We start from the raw sequence: 16,483 nt of genomic DNA, 5'->3' as shown, positions 1-16,483 counted from the left end.
GGGGCATGCTTTTCTCCAGCCCGCCTCCCTGCCCCCTCCCTGCCCGGGGCTGGCTGGGCTCCAGCCAGCAGCCACAGCATCAATATTTCATCCACGTCAATAAGAGGCGGTGGCTGCAGCGGCAATTGCCAGCTCCGGGCCGCAGCTCACAGCAGTCAAGTCCCATCCGAGTAACCACCATGGATGTCTTCAAGAAAGGGTTCTCCATTGCCAAGGAAGGGGTGGTGGGTGCCGTGGAGAAGACCAAGCAGGGAGTGACAGAGGCTGCGGAGAAGACCAAGGAGGGGGTCCTGTATGTGGGTGAGTGTGGCTGGTGGGGCGGGGCAGGGCGGGGCAGAGGGCTCCCTAAAGGAGGGCTGATCCTGCTACCTTCCCTCTGCTGATCGCCCCCCCCCCCCGATTCTGGGGAGTATTTTGAGAGAGATGAAACCCTGATTGTTGAGGCAGGGTCCCCACATCCTGGAGAATATGCTAGTACCTGCCTTTGGAACTTTGCGGGGGAAGGACTCTGAAGTCTCTAGGACAGGATTAAAGTACCACTCAGACCGCCTGGGTGTACACACGTCTGGGGTCTCCAGGCTTAGGAGCAATGATCTGCTCAGGTGGACCCCACTTCCTCCAGTGGGAGCTGTTGCCACATGACCCCACTTGGCCTAGAGGGAAGGGGTAGGCTGTGGAGATGGGCCCAGTTGAGTGTTCAACCCACCCCAGCTCTCTGGTCTCCCTCCAAAGAGGGGGCAGAGGTGGCCAAGCCTGTGACTCAGCTTTCTCTGCTCTGTTCAGCCGCTGCTTCTGAGGCCCGGGCCACACCCATGCAGGGACCATAGACCCACTGACCCTACCTCAGGCCTGCTGTCCTTTGTCCCCATTTCCTGTCCTGTCTCCTTCCCGTTTGTCTTCTGTCCTTCAGACATAGCAGGAAATGTCCCTTTGAAGGGGCTGCTGTCCCCAGACACCATCCTCATCCCCTCCTGCCCCACCCCCATCCCAGGGTGTTCAGCTATCTGCCCTGACTGCCTGAACACCTCTTTCCTCCACTAGGCAACAAAACCAAGGAGAATGTGGTACAAAGTGTAACTTCAGGTAAGGTGACCCACCATCAGGGGCCCACGAATCCTGCCCCATACCCAGGACCCACCCCTAGAGTCCACCTAAGCCCCAGGTGACCCAAACTACTCTCTTCCCTGAAGACAGACCTCAGTAGACTCCTGCTCTCCCCCATCACATTGTTACTGCCCTAGAGTCAGAGAAAGGAAATAACCAGGAGTCTGACATCCGAGCTCTGGGAAGGGGCTGTTCTCCCCAACTTGGGTAGGCAGCAGGGGAGAGGGCCAGGGCTAAGTCCAGCCAGAATCCTCTGCAGTGGCTGAGAAGACCAAGGAGCAGGCCAATGCCGTCAGTGAAGCTGTGGTCACCAGTGTCAACACAGTGGCCACCAAGACCGTGGAGGAGGCAGAAAACATCGTGGTCACCGCCGGGGTGGTCCGCAAGGTGAGCCTGGCTCAGGTCCTTTCCCCGGGCTCTCTGGCTACAGGAGACACTGTGGGGCACACAGGGGAGGAGGGTCAGACACTGCTTGACTCACATGCAGCACCCATTGTGTGTGTTGAGGTGACTTGGTGTTTTTACACCTGTTCATATCTGGAATCCTCACCGCACCCCTACAGTGGGGACTTGGGGTTCATTTTATGCACAGGGAAAGTGATACTCAAACCACGCCCAGCTCATCACTTTCAGCATTTAGGAACTAAATATTTTACAAGTGAGTTCGGGGCCTTGTATGGTGAAAGGCAGCCTTCTAGACAGGCTAAAGTTTCCAAACCACCACCAGGGCTACCTGTTATCCTTTATCCGACCTCTCTCGGTCCCAGAGTCTGGCTGCTGCCTCCCTGTAAAGCAGTGAGGGAAGCACTGACTCCACCCTCGGCTGGAGTCTTTGTGTGGGTAGTATGTGCATTGTAGGAATGGTGGAGATGTACGTGGATGTGTATGCATGTGATGCATGTATGAACGGGTGTGCGTGTGTGCCTGTGTGTGCATGTGTGTGTTTGTCAGCTGAAAGAACAGTACCATCGGGCTCTCTGGGGACAGATGTCTGAGCACTCACCAGCAGTAAGCTCTGCTTTTTTTTTTTTTTGGTGGAGCTGAGGATCGAACCCAGGGCCTTGTGCTTGCTAGGCAAGCACTCTACCACTGACCTAAATCCCCAACCCCGTAAGCTCTGCATTTAAGCACTTAACACTTACCCTTTTAATGGGCTCCCGAGTTCCACAAAACAAGATGTGGAAAGGAAAGTCTGGAGACATTAAGTGATGAGCCACAGTCACATGGCTAGTTCATGTGAGCATGGAGCTCCCGTGAGTGGCCAGCTCCTGGGCTGTACTCTTGAAAGACTGAGTATAGATTGTGCAGGGATGGGGATTCCAGAATGGAGGTTGGGAGGGCTGTGGTGGCGCACGCCTTTAATCCCAGCACTCAGGAGGCAGAGGCAGGTGGAACTCTGTTAGTTCAAAGCCAGCCTGGTCTACAGAGTGAGTTCCAGGACAGCCAGAGCTACACAGAGAAACCCGGTCTTGAAAAACAAACAATAATCCCCTCCTGCCTAGCTCCTAGAGTGGAGGTTGGGGAGGAAACTGATTCCAAAGACTTGTCATCTTCAGCCCCTGTACTTACCACAGGCTACCCCAATGGTGGAACCCCATTGTCTCACACAGCCTATGATGCAGAAGTCTGCTCTGAGGAGTGGATAGAAAGGGAGGGGTCACCCATCCCAAACACCTGCTCTAGGGCCAGCACAGGGTCTCTTGTCACTGGAGTGTGCAGACTGTGGGACTTTGGAAAGAGATCCTAGCCGGATCCGCATTTCCTCGTCTGAAATGGCACCATCTATCTCATGGGCTGTGGGGAAAGGCAGAGAAAGGATGCCAGGAAACAGCTCTGCCAGGCACATGGTGAGCACCCACCATCATCATCATGTCACCGCTGTCACCAGCACTGTAAACACCTCCAGATGCTCAAATACAGTAAGACAATGAAGGATCTCTGCTCATCCCTGAGACCTGGCAGGAGAGGGCCTGGCTGCAGGCAGAGAAGTCAGGAGTTCTTCCCATAGCCTTGTATCCTCTTTGCACCCCTATAGGAGGAATTGGAAAAACCTGCTTCTGCCCAGGACCAGGAGGCCAAAGAGCAAGAGGATGAAGAGGTAAGAACAGGACTCCCAGGGTACACCAAAAAGTTCCGGTAGAGACCGGAACCACACAGACCATCTTCGTTTCTGAGTGCTGGGAAACTTTCCACAGCCTCCTACAGGGACGTGGAGTCCTGGGCTTGAGTGCATGATCTCCTCATAAGTGCTGAGCTGAGGGCAAGCCTCTCTCCCTCCTTCCCTCCCTCCCTCCCTTTCTCTCCTCCTCTCGCTGCCAGGCCAAGAGTGAAGGAGACTAGGAAGCTACCATCAACCACAGAGGCCCAAGGGACACCCCCCTCTACCTCGGACCCTGCTCCCATCTGGCACAGTAAGTGCCTGCCTAGAGTGCCCTGCAGGCTGCCCCTGTTCTCTGCTCCCCAGCTCGGTGCCACAAGCCTGTCCGCGCACACACGCTACTGCCGGCGCCAGCTCCCCCTGCTGGCTCCTTTTGCCCTGTGGTCCTTTGGATCCCACAGTTCAGATGCTGCTGTGATTTCTTTCTTTTCTTTTTTTAATGATTCCAAATAAAACCCGAGTCCCATTCCCACCCATGCTTCTTCTCTGTGCTGCGCCATCACTCATGAAGGCCCCTGGACATCCCCCGGGGAAAGACACCCGGGTACACTTCAAGACGTACAGAGTTCTACAGGAACCTGTGCCTTCAGGAGCACTGTGCCCGGCCCCGCCCTTCGCCCTCCCCGCCACAGCCCCACTGTCTTCAGCAGTAGGGTGGTGGCCTTTTTCTCAGCTCCCCAGATAACAGGCAGCTGACCCTGTCCCCAGCAGTGCAACTGGAGAGTTCCGGTTTCAGCCTCAGCCCCCAAACCCCTTTAGAGTGGATTCCACCACTCCTGGTTCATTGGGTCTGAGGAAGCTCAGGTGGGCAGAGGGTGAGCATGTCGGTACAATTTCAACTTGTGTGCTATGGAGACAGCGCACCTCACGCGGTCCTGAACACTCCAGCAATCCTAGTGAGGTCAAACACAGCAGAGCAGAATGGCCCTGAGGCACCTCCCGCCTGGCCCCAGGCATCCTCGGATAGGTGGATTTTCTTTTCCTATCTAGCCCAGGAGCCTAAAGGACAGCATAAACAAAAGAAAATGGCTTTGGTGTATTTGGGACTGGGAATATAGCTCAGTGGTAGAATGCTTGCTTTCCAAGTCTGAGGCTGTAGGTTCAGCCCTCAGCGTTGCAAATGAATAAATAAACACAGCTGGTATATACTATAGTAAGCTTTGAGAAGGAAAGGAGGTTTTTGTTGTTGTTGTTAAGACAGGGTTTCTCTGTGTATGTGTAGTTTTGGTGCTTGTCCTGGATCTCGCTCTGCAGACCAGGCTGGCCTTGAACTCACAGAGATCCGCCTGGCTCTGCCTCCCTAGTGCTTGGATTAAAGGCGTGCACCACTGCTGCCCAGAGAGAAGGAAAGGAATTAAGAAACTGAGAGTTTAAACAACTTGCCCAAGAGCACAGAGCTGAGACATGACGGAATGTGGTACAAATGGATGGCCTCGTTCCAGAACCCTCTGATCCCTGCTCTGCCATGGCCTCCAGGGTGCTATTTCAGAGTCCCCCCTGCCCCTCCAAATGTTCAAACAGTCCAGGCACCTGGCCTGACTGGGATTCAGCACTGAGCTGAGTGGGGTCCTCACTCTTGGAATCTTTCCTGGGGTCTCATTCTTGGATACTCAGTTTGGGTTCAGAACTTTGAAGTGACTTGTTCAGGCCTCCAATGCCAAGCCAGAACTGGAGGTCACACTGGCCACAGACATTTGTCTCCCACCCAGCTTGTGTAATAGGGAGCAGAGGGGTCAAGGCCAGCCCAGTCAACCTGACCCTGAGCTCCTTGTCCAGGTGGGTGAGTCACAGGCATCCACTGCTGAGGAGGAAGGGAAGAACTGAGAGTCAGTGGTCCCACAGACAGGCGGAAGGGGCAGAGGAGGCTCAGGGCAGGCAGGGTGCTCCTGCACACACCCCCTCCCCCAACTCACAAATTTCAGGAAGTCGTGCCCACCTGGGAGCTCTCTGGGCCGGAAGAGAAAGTGTAGGACCAAGGCTAGCTTGGAGGACCGGGGTGAGGGGGTGGGGGTGGGAGGGTAGGGGATGGGGGGGGGGGGGGGGGAAGCAGAGCAAAGGCCTGGCCCTAGGAAGTCTCTCACCTCCCAAGCACCTTTACCAAGGTCTCTGCTGCTCCCCCAACCCTTGTTCCGGACTCAAATGACAAACATCAAGGTCAGCCTGCTCCAGGAAGACCTTTCTCCAACCTATAGGCACCTACAGTGTTCCGTCCCTTTAACGCAGGCACATGCCCTGGGCTAACCGCTGGGAAGGAAAAGCAATGTTCTTTGTGGCCTTTGACCTGAGCTTACCCAAAAAGCTCCACCCCTGTCTCTCTCGGCTGTGTTGGGCTGTGATTTGGGGAAAAATAAAGCTTCCAGCCTCAGCTGCTTTTAATTGACTTCTTTCCTTCCTTCCTTCCTTCCTTCCTTCCTTCCTTCCTTCCTTCCTTCCTTCTCTCTGTCTCTCTCTCTCTGTCTCTCTCTCTCATTTTTTGTTTAAAGTTAAATATTTGGGGCTGGAGAGATGGCTCAGAGGTTAAGAGCACCGACTACCCTTCCAGAGGTCCTGAGTTCAATTCCCAGCACCCACATGGTGGCTCACAACCGTCTGTAATGAGATCTGGCATCCTGTTCTGTACACATAATAAATAAATACATATTTTTTAAAAAGGGGAGGGCTGGAGAGATGGCTCTGGTTAAGAGCACTGACTGCTCTTCCAAAGGTCCTGAGTTCAATTCCCAGCAACCACATGGTGGTTCACAACCACTTGTAATGAGGTCTGGTGCCCTCTTCTGGCCTGCAGGGACACATACAGGCAGAATACTGTATACATAATAAACAAATAAATAAATCTTTAAAGTTAAATACTGATTAATTGAATTTTTAAGAATATTTTAATTATATGTATATGTGTGTATGTGAGTGTGGGTTTGTGCACATAAATTCAGTGCCCCAGAGGATGAGAAGGGTGTTAAACTCCTCAGTGCTGGAGTTAGAGGCAGGTAAGAGCCACCCTCCATGGATGCTCAGATGCAGTTTCTGATTTTCTGATTCTCTAAATAATATGTTCTTAACTGCTGCTGAGCCATCTCTCCAGCACCCCACCCCACCCTTTAATGTTTTTTTGTTTGTTTGTTTGTTTGTTTGTTTTGGAGCTGAGGACCCAGGGCCTTGTGCTTGCTAGGCAAGCGCTCTACCACTGAGCTAAATCCCCAACCCTGTTTTTTGTTTTTTGAGACAGGATTTCTCTGTATAGTTTTGCGCCTTTCCTGGAACATGCTTTGTAGACCAGGCTGGCCTCGAACTCACAGAGATCCACCTGGCTCTGCCTCCTTAGTGCTGGGATTACAGGCATGCACCACCACCGCCTGGCCCACCCTTTAATTTTTTTTTTTTTTTTTTTTTCTGGAGCTGAGGATCGAACCCAGGGCCTTGTGCTTGCTAGGCAAGTGCTCTACCACTGAGCTAAATCCCCAACCCCCTACCCTTTAAATTTAACTTTATTTTTTATGACAGTCTCACTGACTGGCTGCCCTGGAACTAGCTATGGAGATCAGGCTGGCCTCTAACTCCCAGCAATCTGCCTGCCTCTCTCTGCCTCCCAAGTGTTGAGATTAAAGGCCACCATACCCATGGCTTATTTTTATTTTCTGATACAAGAGCTCATGTATCCCAGACTGGCCTCTGACTTACCATGCAGTTAAAGTGGCCCTGAACTCCTGAAGCTCCTGCCTCCACCTCCCATGTGCTGAGATCATGTGCAGCAGCACATGCACAGCTGCTTTTGGGGTACTTTTGGTTTTGTTCTTGGAGACGGGGTTTTACTCAGTAGCCCAGGCTGGCCTACGACTTAGCTGTGATCCTGTCTCCCAAGTGCTGGACTTTTTAGTTGACTTTTAAATCACTAATTTTGGTCCAACGAGATGGCTCAGGGGATGGACTGCTTGCTGCTGAATCTAATGACCCAAGTTCAATCCCTGGAACTCTATGGTGGAAAAAGAGAACTGATTCCTGCAAGTACTCCAGCCTCCACATTCACATCGTGGGGCACACGTGCGCACACACAAGTGTTCACACACACACACACACACACACACACACACACACAAATAATAATTTTTTGTTTTTGTTTTTTTAAGACAGTTTCTCTGTGTAGCCTTGGCTGTCCTAGAACTCACTCTGTAGACCAGGCTGGCCCTGAACTCACAGAGACCTGCATGCTTCTGCCTCCTGAGTGCTTGGATTAAAGGCATGCGCCACCACTACCCAGCAAAATAAACAATCCATCAATTTTTCTATTAAAATATCACTGTCTGGATGATAGTTGCACAGGACTTTAATCCCTGCACTCTTTGGGAGACAGAAGCAGGCGGGTCTCTGAGTTTGAGACCAGTCAGGTCTACGCAGAGAAACCCTGTCTTGAAAAAAGACAAACAAACAAACAAATATCACTGATCTGAGGCCAGGTGACTGACTAAACTCACTTACTGAACTCAGGAGACAGAGGCAGGAGAATCAAGAGTTCAAGGCCAGACAGGGTTATAGGGAGGCCTTGCCCTGAAAAAGGAAGTGAATTAAGTAAATCACTGAAAGCAACTGAGCTACACACTAGTCCTATCTGCTTTCTGCACATACACCTCTGCTATGTGCGTTACCATGATGAGGGTCACCTAGGTCACTACTTCACCTGGCCTGTCAAAATATCTTAAGGGTGACTGACATGTGCTGCCTTAGCCTGGGGTCATGCTTTCACTATGTAGATAGGCATGTCAGTCAGTTCAGGGATGTTTTTTAGGACTGGCAGTAAAAACTGACTTACCTTAGACTCACCCAGTCCCTCTCCTCCCCATGCAGGGCTGAAGACATCAAGACAAGCAGGACTATGCAACCAGTCTTTCTCTGTCCCTCCAGCCAGCTCCCAAATAACCCCAAAGAGACTTACTACTTGTTATGAAAGCTTGGCCAACAGCTTAGGCTTGTTTCTAAGTAGCTCTTATAACTTAACCCATGGCTGTTCATTTACATGCTGCCACGTGCCTCATGGCCTGTTACCTCATCTCCCACATGTCATGCTTCCTTCATGTCTCCTTGTGATTCCACCCTTTTCCCCAGCATCCTCTGTGCCTGGAAATCCTGCCTAGCTAATAGCCATTCAGCTTTTTATTAAACCAACTAGAGTGACACATCTTCACAGTGTACAAAAAGATTATTCCACGACAGGACTATGCTGTTTTAAAACTGATATGGGTATCATATAGCTTTGCATTCCCAGTGCTGGGATCAAATGTGTACAATACCATGCCTGGTCTAATAAGGGTTTAAATGTTTCTTTAATTGAAAGTGATTGTTCAGATAACCTGAAAATTCTGGGTTTATTTATCACTAGTGAAGAGTGAGTCAAAGTTTCTCTAGTGAGCACATTATATGAACGGATGATTAGGAACATTGAAAAATTAAGATATAAAATTTATCATTTTTTAGAATAATTTTATGTTTATAATATGTATGTCTGTCTCTTTTTTTTAAATTATTTTGGTTTTTCGTTTTGGTTTGGTTTTTTTTTTTTTTTTTTGAGCTGAGGATCGAACCCAGGGCCTTTCGCTTGTAAATCTGGGCCCAGCCTCTATTTTGGTTTTTCAAGACAGGGATTCTCTGTGTAGCTTTGGAGCCTTTCCTGGAACTTGCTTTGGAGACCAGGCTGGCCTCGAACTCACAGAAATCCGCCTGCCTCTGCCTCCCAAGTGCTGGGATTAAAGGCGTCCTCCACCACCACCTGGCTGTATGTCTGTCTCTTGCAGAGGACCCAAGTTTGGTTCCTAGCAGCTACATTAGGCAGCTCACAACAGCCTGTAACTCCAGCTCCAGGGAATCTGATAATCCCTTTGTCTGACTTCTGTGGGCACCCACATATGTGGCATACATGTACATACAGATACACACTATAAAAATTTTAAGAAACTTAAAGATACCACAGATATATTTTAAAATATTCAAATACCAGACCAATAATCTTTTTTTCTTCTTCTTTTGGAGATGGGCTCTTATTATATAGCCCTACCGGATCTGGAAATGGGTATGTAGATCGTCAGGCTTATCTTGAACTCACAGAGATGCTCCTGCCTCTGTCTCCCTTGCTGGGATTAAAAGTGTGCGCCACCATGCCTAATCAACTGTTGTCCTTTTAAATAAGATTTACTTTAGGGGCTGGAGAGATGACTCAGTGTTTAAGAGCCCGGCCGCTCTTCTGAAAGACCGGAGTTTGACTCCCACACCCACACAGTGGCTCGCAATGGTCTGCAACTCTAATGCCAGGGATTTGACATCCTCTCTGGCCCCCACAGGCTTTGCGGGAGTGTGCTACACAGACATACATGCAGGCAAAACACTCATACACATCAAATAATAAAGTTTAAAAATAAAAAAAAATAGGGTTGGGGATTTAGCTCAGTGGTGGAACGCTTGCCTAGCAAGCGCAAGGCCCTGGGTTCGATCCTCAGCTCAAATAAATAAATAAAACAAACTGATATAGGTATCTAGATCTGTAATGTAGCAGGGCTGCAGGCCCACTGGAGAGACACCTGCACATGTCCAGTTACCTGGCCTTTCCTAAGCAAAGCTTCTCCTGTGCCTGAGAACAAGAGGTCTTGAGTTAGCTGGGTTTGCTCCAGGGCCCTGGCCTGCAGTCCTGTCCGCCGGCATTCTGAAGAAATCTCCCTCCCTCACTGGGCCCCTTGACCATTCAGCAGACGGACTTGGATTTGGGAATAAACATCCATCAATCCATTTAATGTCCATGAAAACACTTTAGGAGCAAAGTGTGGTGGTGTACACTTTTAATCCCAGAACTCAGGGGTGGGGGCAGGCAGGCAGATCTCTGTGAGTTTGAGGCCAGTGTGGTCTACAGAGTGAGTTCCTGGACAGCCAGGGCTACACAAAGAAACCCTGTCTCAAAACAAACAAATGAACAAACAAAAAACAAAACAAAAAAACAGAATAAACAAACAAAAAAGAAAAAAAGGAAGAAAGAAAAGTGAGCAACCCAGATCATTCCTGCCCTCAGCCTAGCTTGGGGGTTTGGCTGACCTGTGACCTCTTTCCTTTGCCTGACACAGAGGAACATAAAAAGTCTCACCTTTGGGCTTATACTTTATCCTCTGTATCTGTCCTGGTTGGATTCCAGGGTCCTTGGGGCACACAGCCCACCTTCAGTGCCAGAGCCAGGTGGGTGGAGACAGGGGTCCTGTGTTTACCAGGGCCCTGAAACCCTACTGATCTTTCTGCCTCAGTTTCCTTCTGTAAATCCATGCTATTTTAGCTTACTATACAATTCCCAAAATTATACAAGAAACTGTAAAGGGGTGTGTGTGTGTGTGTGTGTGTGTGTGTGTGTTCTCTCAAATGCTCAATAAAAAAAACCCTGCTACTATTAGTATCAACTTGAGTTCTGAGCTCCCAGGATGACCAGATGGAGTCCCCAGTGCTTTGGGAGTTGCTGGAGCCCATCTGAGGAGGTGCCAAGCAGGTAGCAGGTCCCAGGCTATGCACACCCCTACACACACACACACACACACACACACACACACACACACACACCAAGCTGTGGTAAATGTCCACTGAAATAGACCTCCACCTGCTGGTCTCCCAGACCCCATGAACTTTTTTTTTTTTTCTAACCTCCTGGGGTGGGGTGGGGATCTGTTTGTTACTTTGAAGTTTCCCATGTCAAGCAGATCCCAGCCTTAAGTTTCTCCACATCTAATTCCCTTCTTATTCCAAACTGGTAAGGAACCAAGACAAGAAGGAGGGGCCCAGAGCCATAGATTATTTAGAGCTTTGGGCTCACCAACCTCATTGTCTTCCTGGCTGGCCTAAGGCAAAAGACTTCATGCCAATGGCATGGGACTAAGGGCACTATCTTGTTCCAGCGAGTGGAAAGGATTACCCCATCCCAGAGGACGTAGAGAAAGTCTAGTGGTGTTAGGGGTGGAGGGTGAGGGAGAGTGGGGTGCACACTCCTCACAGGCTCCAACCCTGGCTCAGTGTTAGCCTCCTTTCTGCAGACCTGTCTACTGAGCCGCTCTGTCCTCAATGACTGGAAAGTAGGGTTCCTGGCGAGCATACTCTAGCCAGATTTAACTCTGCACAGCAAAGGGTCCCCAGGGCCTTTACTGCGTCCTGCTTCCTTTCCCAGGACAACGCTGCCAGGCGTCCATGAACCAGGCTATTAACCAGGATCTAACAAGGCGAGCAAAGACTCCAGCCATCAGCAGTGAGGAAACTGAGCACTTCTCTCCAGTCAGGGATCCGATGAACTTGGCCCAGAGCTCTGTCCAGCTGGTGCCTCCTTGATCTGCCCTTAATTAAAGCTCCTATTGTCTTACTTTTGGATTCACTTAGTGATTTCGCCAAGCAGGGCCCAGCTCTTCTGCGCCGTTAGGGGCGGGTTTCCCATCCTCTCCTCCGCCTACTACTCATTAGCTTCAGAAAGCAGGCTGCACCTAGGATGGGGGGTACTCCCGTCCCCTGATCCTCCGGGGACTCCGGTGCTGAAGGAGGCTGGGAGAGGGGAGCCGGCGCCTGCGGGGGCCCTCGGGCTGCAGGAAGGCTGTGCAGGCGGAACCGCGGGAGCTGCGCACCCGGCCACACCCTGCGGTGACTCACCAGGAGGGACCGCTCGGTCTGGTTTAAGATTTTGATCGCAGCCGCCAGGCGGAGCCCTGTCGCCAAAGGAGAGCTCATGCGTGCAAGGCCCTGTGCCTGTGGCCTTGGAGTTGGCTATTGCGAATGCGTCCAACCTCCCTTAAGTTCCCTTTTCTTCTCGAGCTAACTAGAAACTTCTGGTCCAGAACTGGACATTTTCGTCCGGCAAGTCCCAGAAGGAATAGGGATCCTGCAAAGCCAGCTCCCTTTCCAACCCTCAGCACGTGTGCACGCACGGGACCTCAGCCCTGGGCGCGCCCTGCTGCCAGCCGGCTGACTCACAGTGCTGCGGTGGGAGGCTACACCCAAGCATCCATTCATGAGAAGCAGTGCCACACCCCAGCGGATCTCTGCCTACCTCCTGTTCCATCTCCAGGCCTTTATGCCTTTATTGTCGTCGCCCCTGGTAGTCCCTTCTCCCAACTGGTGCATAACAAGATTTATCACTTCAGTTCAAAAATAAGAACCATGCCTTCCCCCGTTCTGTGGAGATTAAGAAAAAGCAGCTCTCTGTGCAAGCTGGCCCCAGGCTGTCCCTCAAGGCCTTCCTTTTGCCTCTTCCACACTCGCCCAGGGTGGTGCTCATACTCAGATCCACATGGCTAACTGTCCCCCCAAAGAAGGCCTTCCCAAGTGTGCAAAATGAGCCGGTATAGTTACCTCCAGCTCAAAGGGAAGGCTCCCTGGTCTACTCTGAAAACACACAGCGTTTACATTCCTGCGCCCAAGCCCTAGCCACTCCTTTGTTTTTGACTTAGATCTACAGATGAAGATAGCAAAAGCTTCCCACCCATCGCTCCGAAGTGTTTTCAAGACTGAAACACTGATAAGATATCTGGGATCTGAGTTGACAATTTCTACAACTGGGTAAAGGGCCCGCAAAGATTTAGAATATTCCAGTATGCATGGCATTTCCTATTTTTAAAAATGTTAAAATAAGGGTTGGGGATTTAGCTCAGTGGTAGAGCGCTTGTCAAGTGCAAGGCCCTGGGTTCGATTCTCAGCTGAAAAAAAAAAAAAAGTTAAAATAAAAATTAAGAAAGACACCCCCCTCTCTCCTCTCTCACCAAAAATAAAAACAATTTAAATTAGAAAACTAAAAAAAGAAAGAAAGAAATTAAGAAAGGTGGGGGTGTAGAGAGACTGGTCTGCAGTTGGAGCACTTGCTGCTTTTGTAGACAACCTGGGTTTGGTTCCCAGCACCCACATGGTGGCTCACAGTCATATGTAACTCCCATCCCAGGGGATCCAGTGCCCTTTTCTCGCCTCCAAGAACACTGCATACACATGGTACATATACATGCAGATACATGGAAGCAAAGCACTTCATACACACGCACACATACACACCAAGTTTTTTTGAACGACAGGGCTGTGTGGACATACATGCTGGACACAGACTCTACCACTAAGCCACATCACCCCTTTACCCGAGAAGGGGAGTCTCACTAAGTTGCCCATGTTGGTGAGGAGCTAGCTCATTTTGTACTCCAGGGAGGCCTTGACTTGGAGCCGCTCCTGTCTTAGCCTCCTACATAGTAGCTGGAAATAGAGGCCCAGGCTCTGAGGCCTGAACAACTTGAGTTTCTAATGGGTTGGGCATGCACAGGAGATAATTTAGTCCCCTGGCCATCCTCCCCAGACTCCCCTTTGATTTTTGTTAAACATACTCCTTCCTCTTAATAATGCGTGGGGCAGCCTAGTTCCTTCATCTGCGTCTACTGTGTACACACTACCCCTCTCCAAACACACTTGCCAACCTTGAACCCTTGACCTCCACCTGCATCTGGCTACATGAACCCCCATCTCTGAACAATGCTATCTTCCCCTTCCCCAGTAACAGTTAAAGTTAGACAGTTTCTATCCTAAGCAGGTAAGAAGAACAGAAGGGCCAGTCTGGCCTGTACTAGTTTTGAGTGCATGTGCAGTGAGGCAAAATTGTGTCCTCTAGTAACCTTTTAGGGAGAATTCCCTATGCATCATTTTCTGCTGAGGTGTAATTGGGTGTGCATATAATTAAGATCAGATGCATTATGGGATAGGACATGTTCAGTAAGAAAAATAAGTATATGGCCTAATCTATCAATCAAAGTAGAAGCTACACCCTAATAACCAGTCCCTCTTTCTCTTGAAGCCCATAAAGGAAGCCCCAAACAATGACTGGGTCCCTTGAGTAGTTTCTCTGGTACAGTACGACTTCAGTTTGAACAGGCTTTCTCTCTTTAGTCTGCGCTATCACTTTGGTCCACATACAATGGTCTTGCTTAAAAAAAAAAAAAAAGTCCTGGAAACACTTGACCCAGACTGGGACTACCAGGAACATGAACTGCTAATTAATAGTGTTGATCTTGTCAAATGCATATTATAGTAAGCCTTGTTTTGAAATAAACACCTGCAAAAACTAGGTTAAAAATCAAAATGGAGCTGGATGATAGTGGCATATGCCTTTAATCCTAGCACTTGGGAGGCAGAGGCAGGTGGATCTCTTTGAGTTCCAGACCAGCCTTGTCTACAGAGTAAGATCCAGGACAGGCACCAAAGCTACACAGAGAAACCCTGTCTCAAAACACAAAACAAAACAAAACAAAAAAAAAAAAATGGAGCTCCGGGTGTGCTGGCATATGCCTTTAATCCCAGCACTTGGGAGGCAGAGGCAGGAGGATCTCTGTGAGTTTGAGGCCAGCCTGGTCTCCAAAGAGAATTCCAGGAAAGGTGCAAAGCTACACAGAGAAACCCTGTCTTGGAAAAACAAACAAAACAAAACAACAACAAAAAGAGATAAAAGACAAAACCAAGCAAACTTGTGTAACCACTATGGAAATCAGTATGTCCGTTTCTCAGAAAATTGGGAATTGATCTACCTCAAGATGCAGCCATACCACTCTTGGGCATACACCCAAAGAATGCTCAACCATACCACAAGGATACATGCTCATCTATGTTCATAGCAGCACTGTTTTTTTTTTTTTTTTTTTAGCTGAGGATTGAACCCAGGGCCTTGCGCTTGCTAGACAAACACTCTACCACTGAGCTAAATCCACAAGAAATATAATTTTTTTTTTTTTTTTTTTTTTGGTTTTTTGAGAGAGGGTTTCCCTGTATAGTTTTACACCTTTGCTGGAACTCACTTGGTAGCCCAGGCTGGACTTGAACTCACAGAGATCCACCTGGCTCTACCTCCCAAGTGCTGGGATTAAAGGCATGCGCCACCACCGCCCAACAAGTATCTAGACAATTTTCTTTTTTTTTGAGCTGAGGATCGAACCCAGGGCCTTGCGCTTGCTAGGCGAGCGCTCTACCACTGAGCTAAATCCCCAACTAGCAGCACTATTTGGAATAGCCAGAACCTGGAAACAACCTAGATGCCCGTCAACTGAAGAATGGATTAAGAAAATGTGGTATATATACACAATGAAATACTATTCAGCAGAGAAAAACAATGACATCATGAAATTTGCAGGCAAATGGATGGAACTAGAAAATATCATCGTGAGTGAGTTAACCCAAACCCAGAAGGACAAACATGGTATGTACTCACTCATAAGTGGATTCTAGATATAAAGCAAAGAACAATCAGACTGCAACCCACAGAACCAGGGAGGCTTTATAGCAGGGGGGGACCCTAGGATGACTGTGGCTTATAATAAGTTTTGGTTTTACTCAATTACTGGGCAAGCCCCAATGAAACATTTCACAATTAGGATAAGAATTTATACTGATATTAAGCTGATAATAGAAAAGTAAATTTAAAAAGTGAAAAAAATTAAAAAATAAATTTAAAAAAGAAAAACAAAAAAAAAAAGAATAAAATAGGCCATTAATATTTGAAAAGAGAGCAAGGTGGGATACATGGTTTGCAGGGAGGAAAGGGAAGGGGAAATGATGTAATTATAATTTCAAAAGGTAAAAATCATTAAAACAAACTTTTTAAAGAATTTAAAAACAAAAACAGCTGGGCGGTGGTGGTGCACGCCTTTAATCCCAGCACTCAGGAGGCAGAGCCAGGTGGATCTTTGTGAGTTCGAGGCTAGCCTGGTCTACCAAGTGAGATCCAGGAAAGGTGCAAAGCTACACAGAGAAACCCTGTCTCGAAAAACAAACAAAAACAAAAACAAAAACAAACAAACAAACAAATCAAAATGGAGTCACTCAAGCTAAAGTTTAGATATTCATCAAGACAAAACTCATCTGTTTATCTGTCCCTCCCAGATAACTGGATTAGAGCAGAGTTACCCAACAGGCCAGTTTCAATTGGCAATCCTCTGCCTTAATCCTTCTACAAAGAGGCAACCTGAAATAACCTGCTGTTCACTAATTATTAAATGGTGTAATCTGGATGTCTGGTTGGTTCAGGTGTTTTTGTTTTTCTTCCTTTTTTTTTTTTTTTTCCTTTTTTTTGGTTTTTCGAGACAAGGTTTCTCTGTGTAGCTTTGCGCCTTTTTCCTAGAACTCACTTGGTAGCCCAGGCTGGCCTCGAACTCACAGAGATCCACCTGGCTCTGCTTCCCAAGCGCTGGGATTAAAGGCGTGCGCAACCAC

The 16,483-nt window shown here is 48.8% G+C and overlaps 1 protein-coding gene across 1 annotated transcript; it reads left to right on the top strand.

Moving 5' to 3' along the window:
* Nucleotides 1-37: 37 nt before the first annotated feature.
* On the top strand, nucleotides 38-3,734 carry Sncg (synuclein gamma). The gene is made up of 5 exons (XM_036199469.1): nucleotides 38-300; nucleotides 1,042-1,083; nucleotides 1,364-1,491; nucleotides 3,140-3,202; nucleotides 3,424-3,734. The coding sequence occupies exons 1-5, from the start codon at nucleotides 180-182 to the stop codon at nucleotides 3,442-3,444; spliced, it is 375 nt and encodes a 124-aa protein (XP_036055362.1). The 5' UTR covers nucleotides 38-179; the 3' UTR covers nucleotides 3,445-3,734.
* The last annotated feature ends 12,749 nt before the right edge of the window (nucleotides 3,735-16,483 follow it).

Source organism: Onychomys torridus, chromosome 9 (genome assembly GCF_903995425.1).
Source record: "Onychomys torridus chromosome 9, mOncTor1.1, whole genome shotgun sequence".
NCBI classification, from domain to species: Eukaryota; Metazoa; Chordata; class Mammalia; order Rodentia; family Cricetidae; genus Onychomys; species Onychomys torridus.
Note: the sequence above shows the minus strand (reverse complement) of the source record. Positions and strands in the feature narration are given on the sequence as shown.

Coding starts and splice junctions, on each gene's coding strand:
- Sncg (XM_036199469.1), top strand. CDS start 180: ATGGATGTCTTCAAGAAAGGGTTCTCCATTGCCAAGGAAGGGGTGGTG. Junction 1,492..3,139: donor CCGCCGGGGTGGTCCGCAAG/GTGAGCCTGGCT, acceptor GCACCCCTATAG/GAGGAATTGGAAAAACCTGC. Junction 3,203..3,423: donor AAGAGCAAGAGGATGAAGAG/GTAAGAACAGGA, acceptor TCTCGCTGCCAG/GCCAAGAGTGAAGGAGACTA.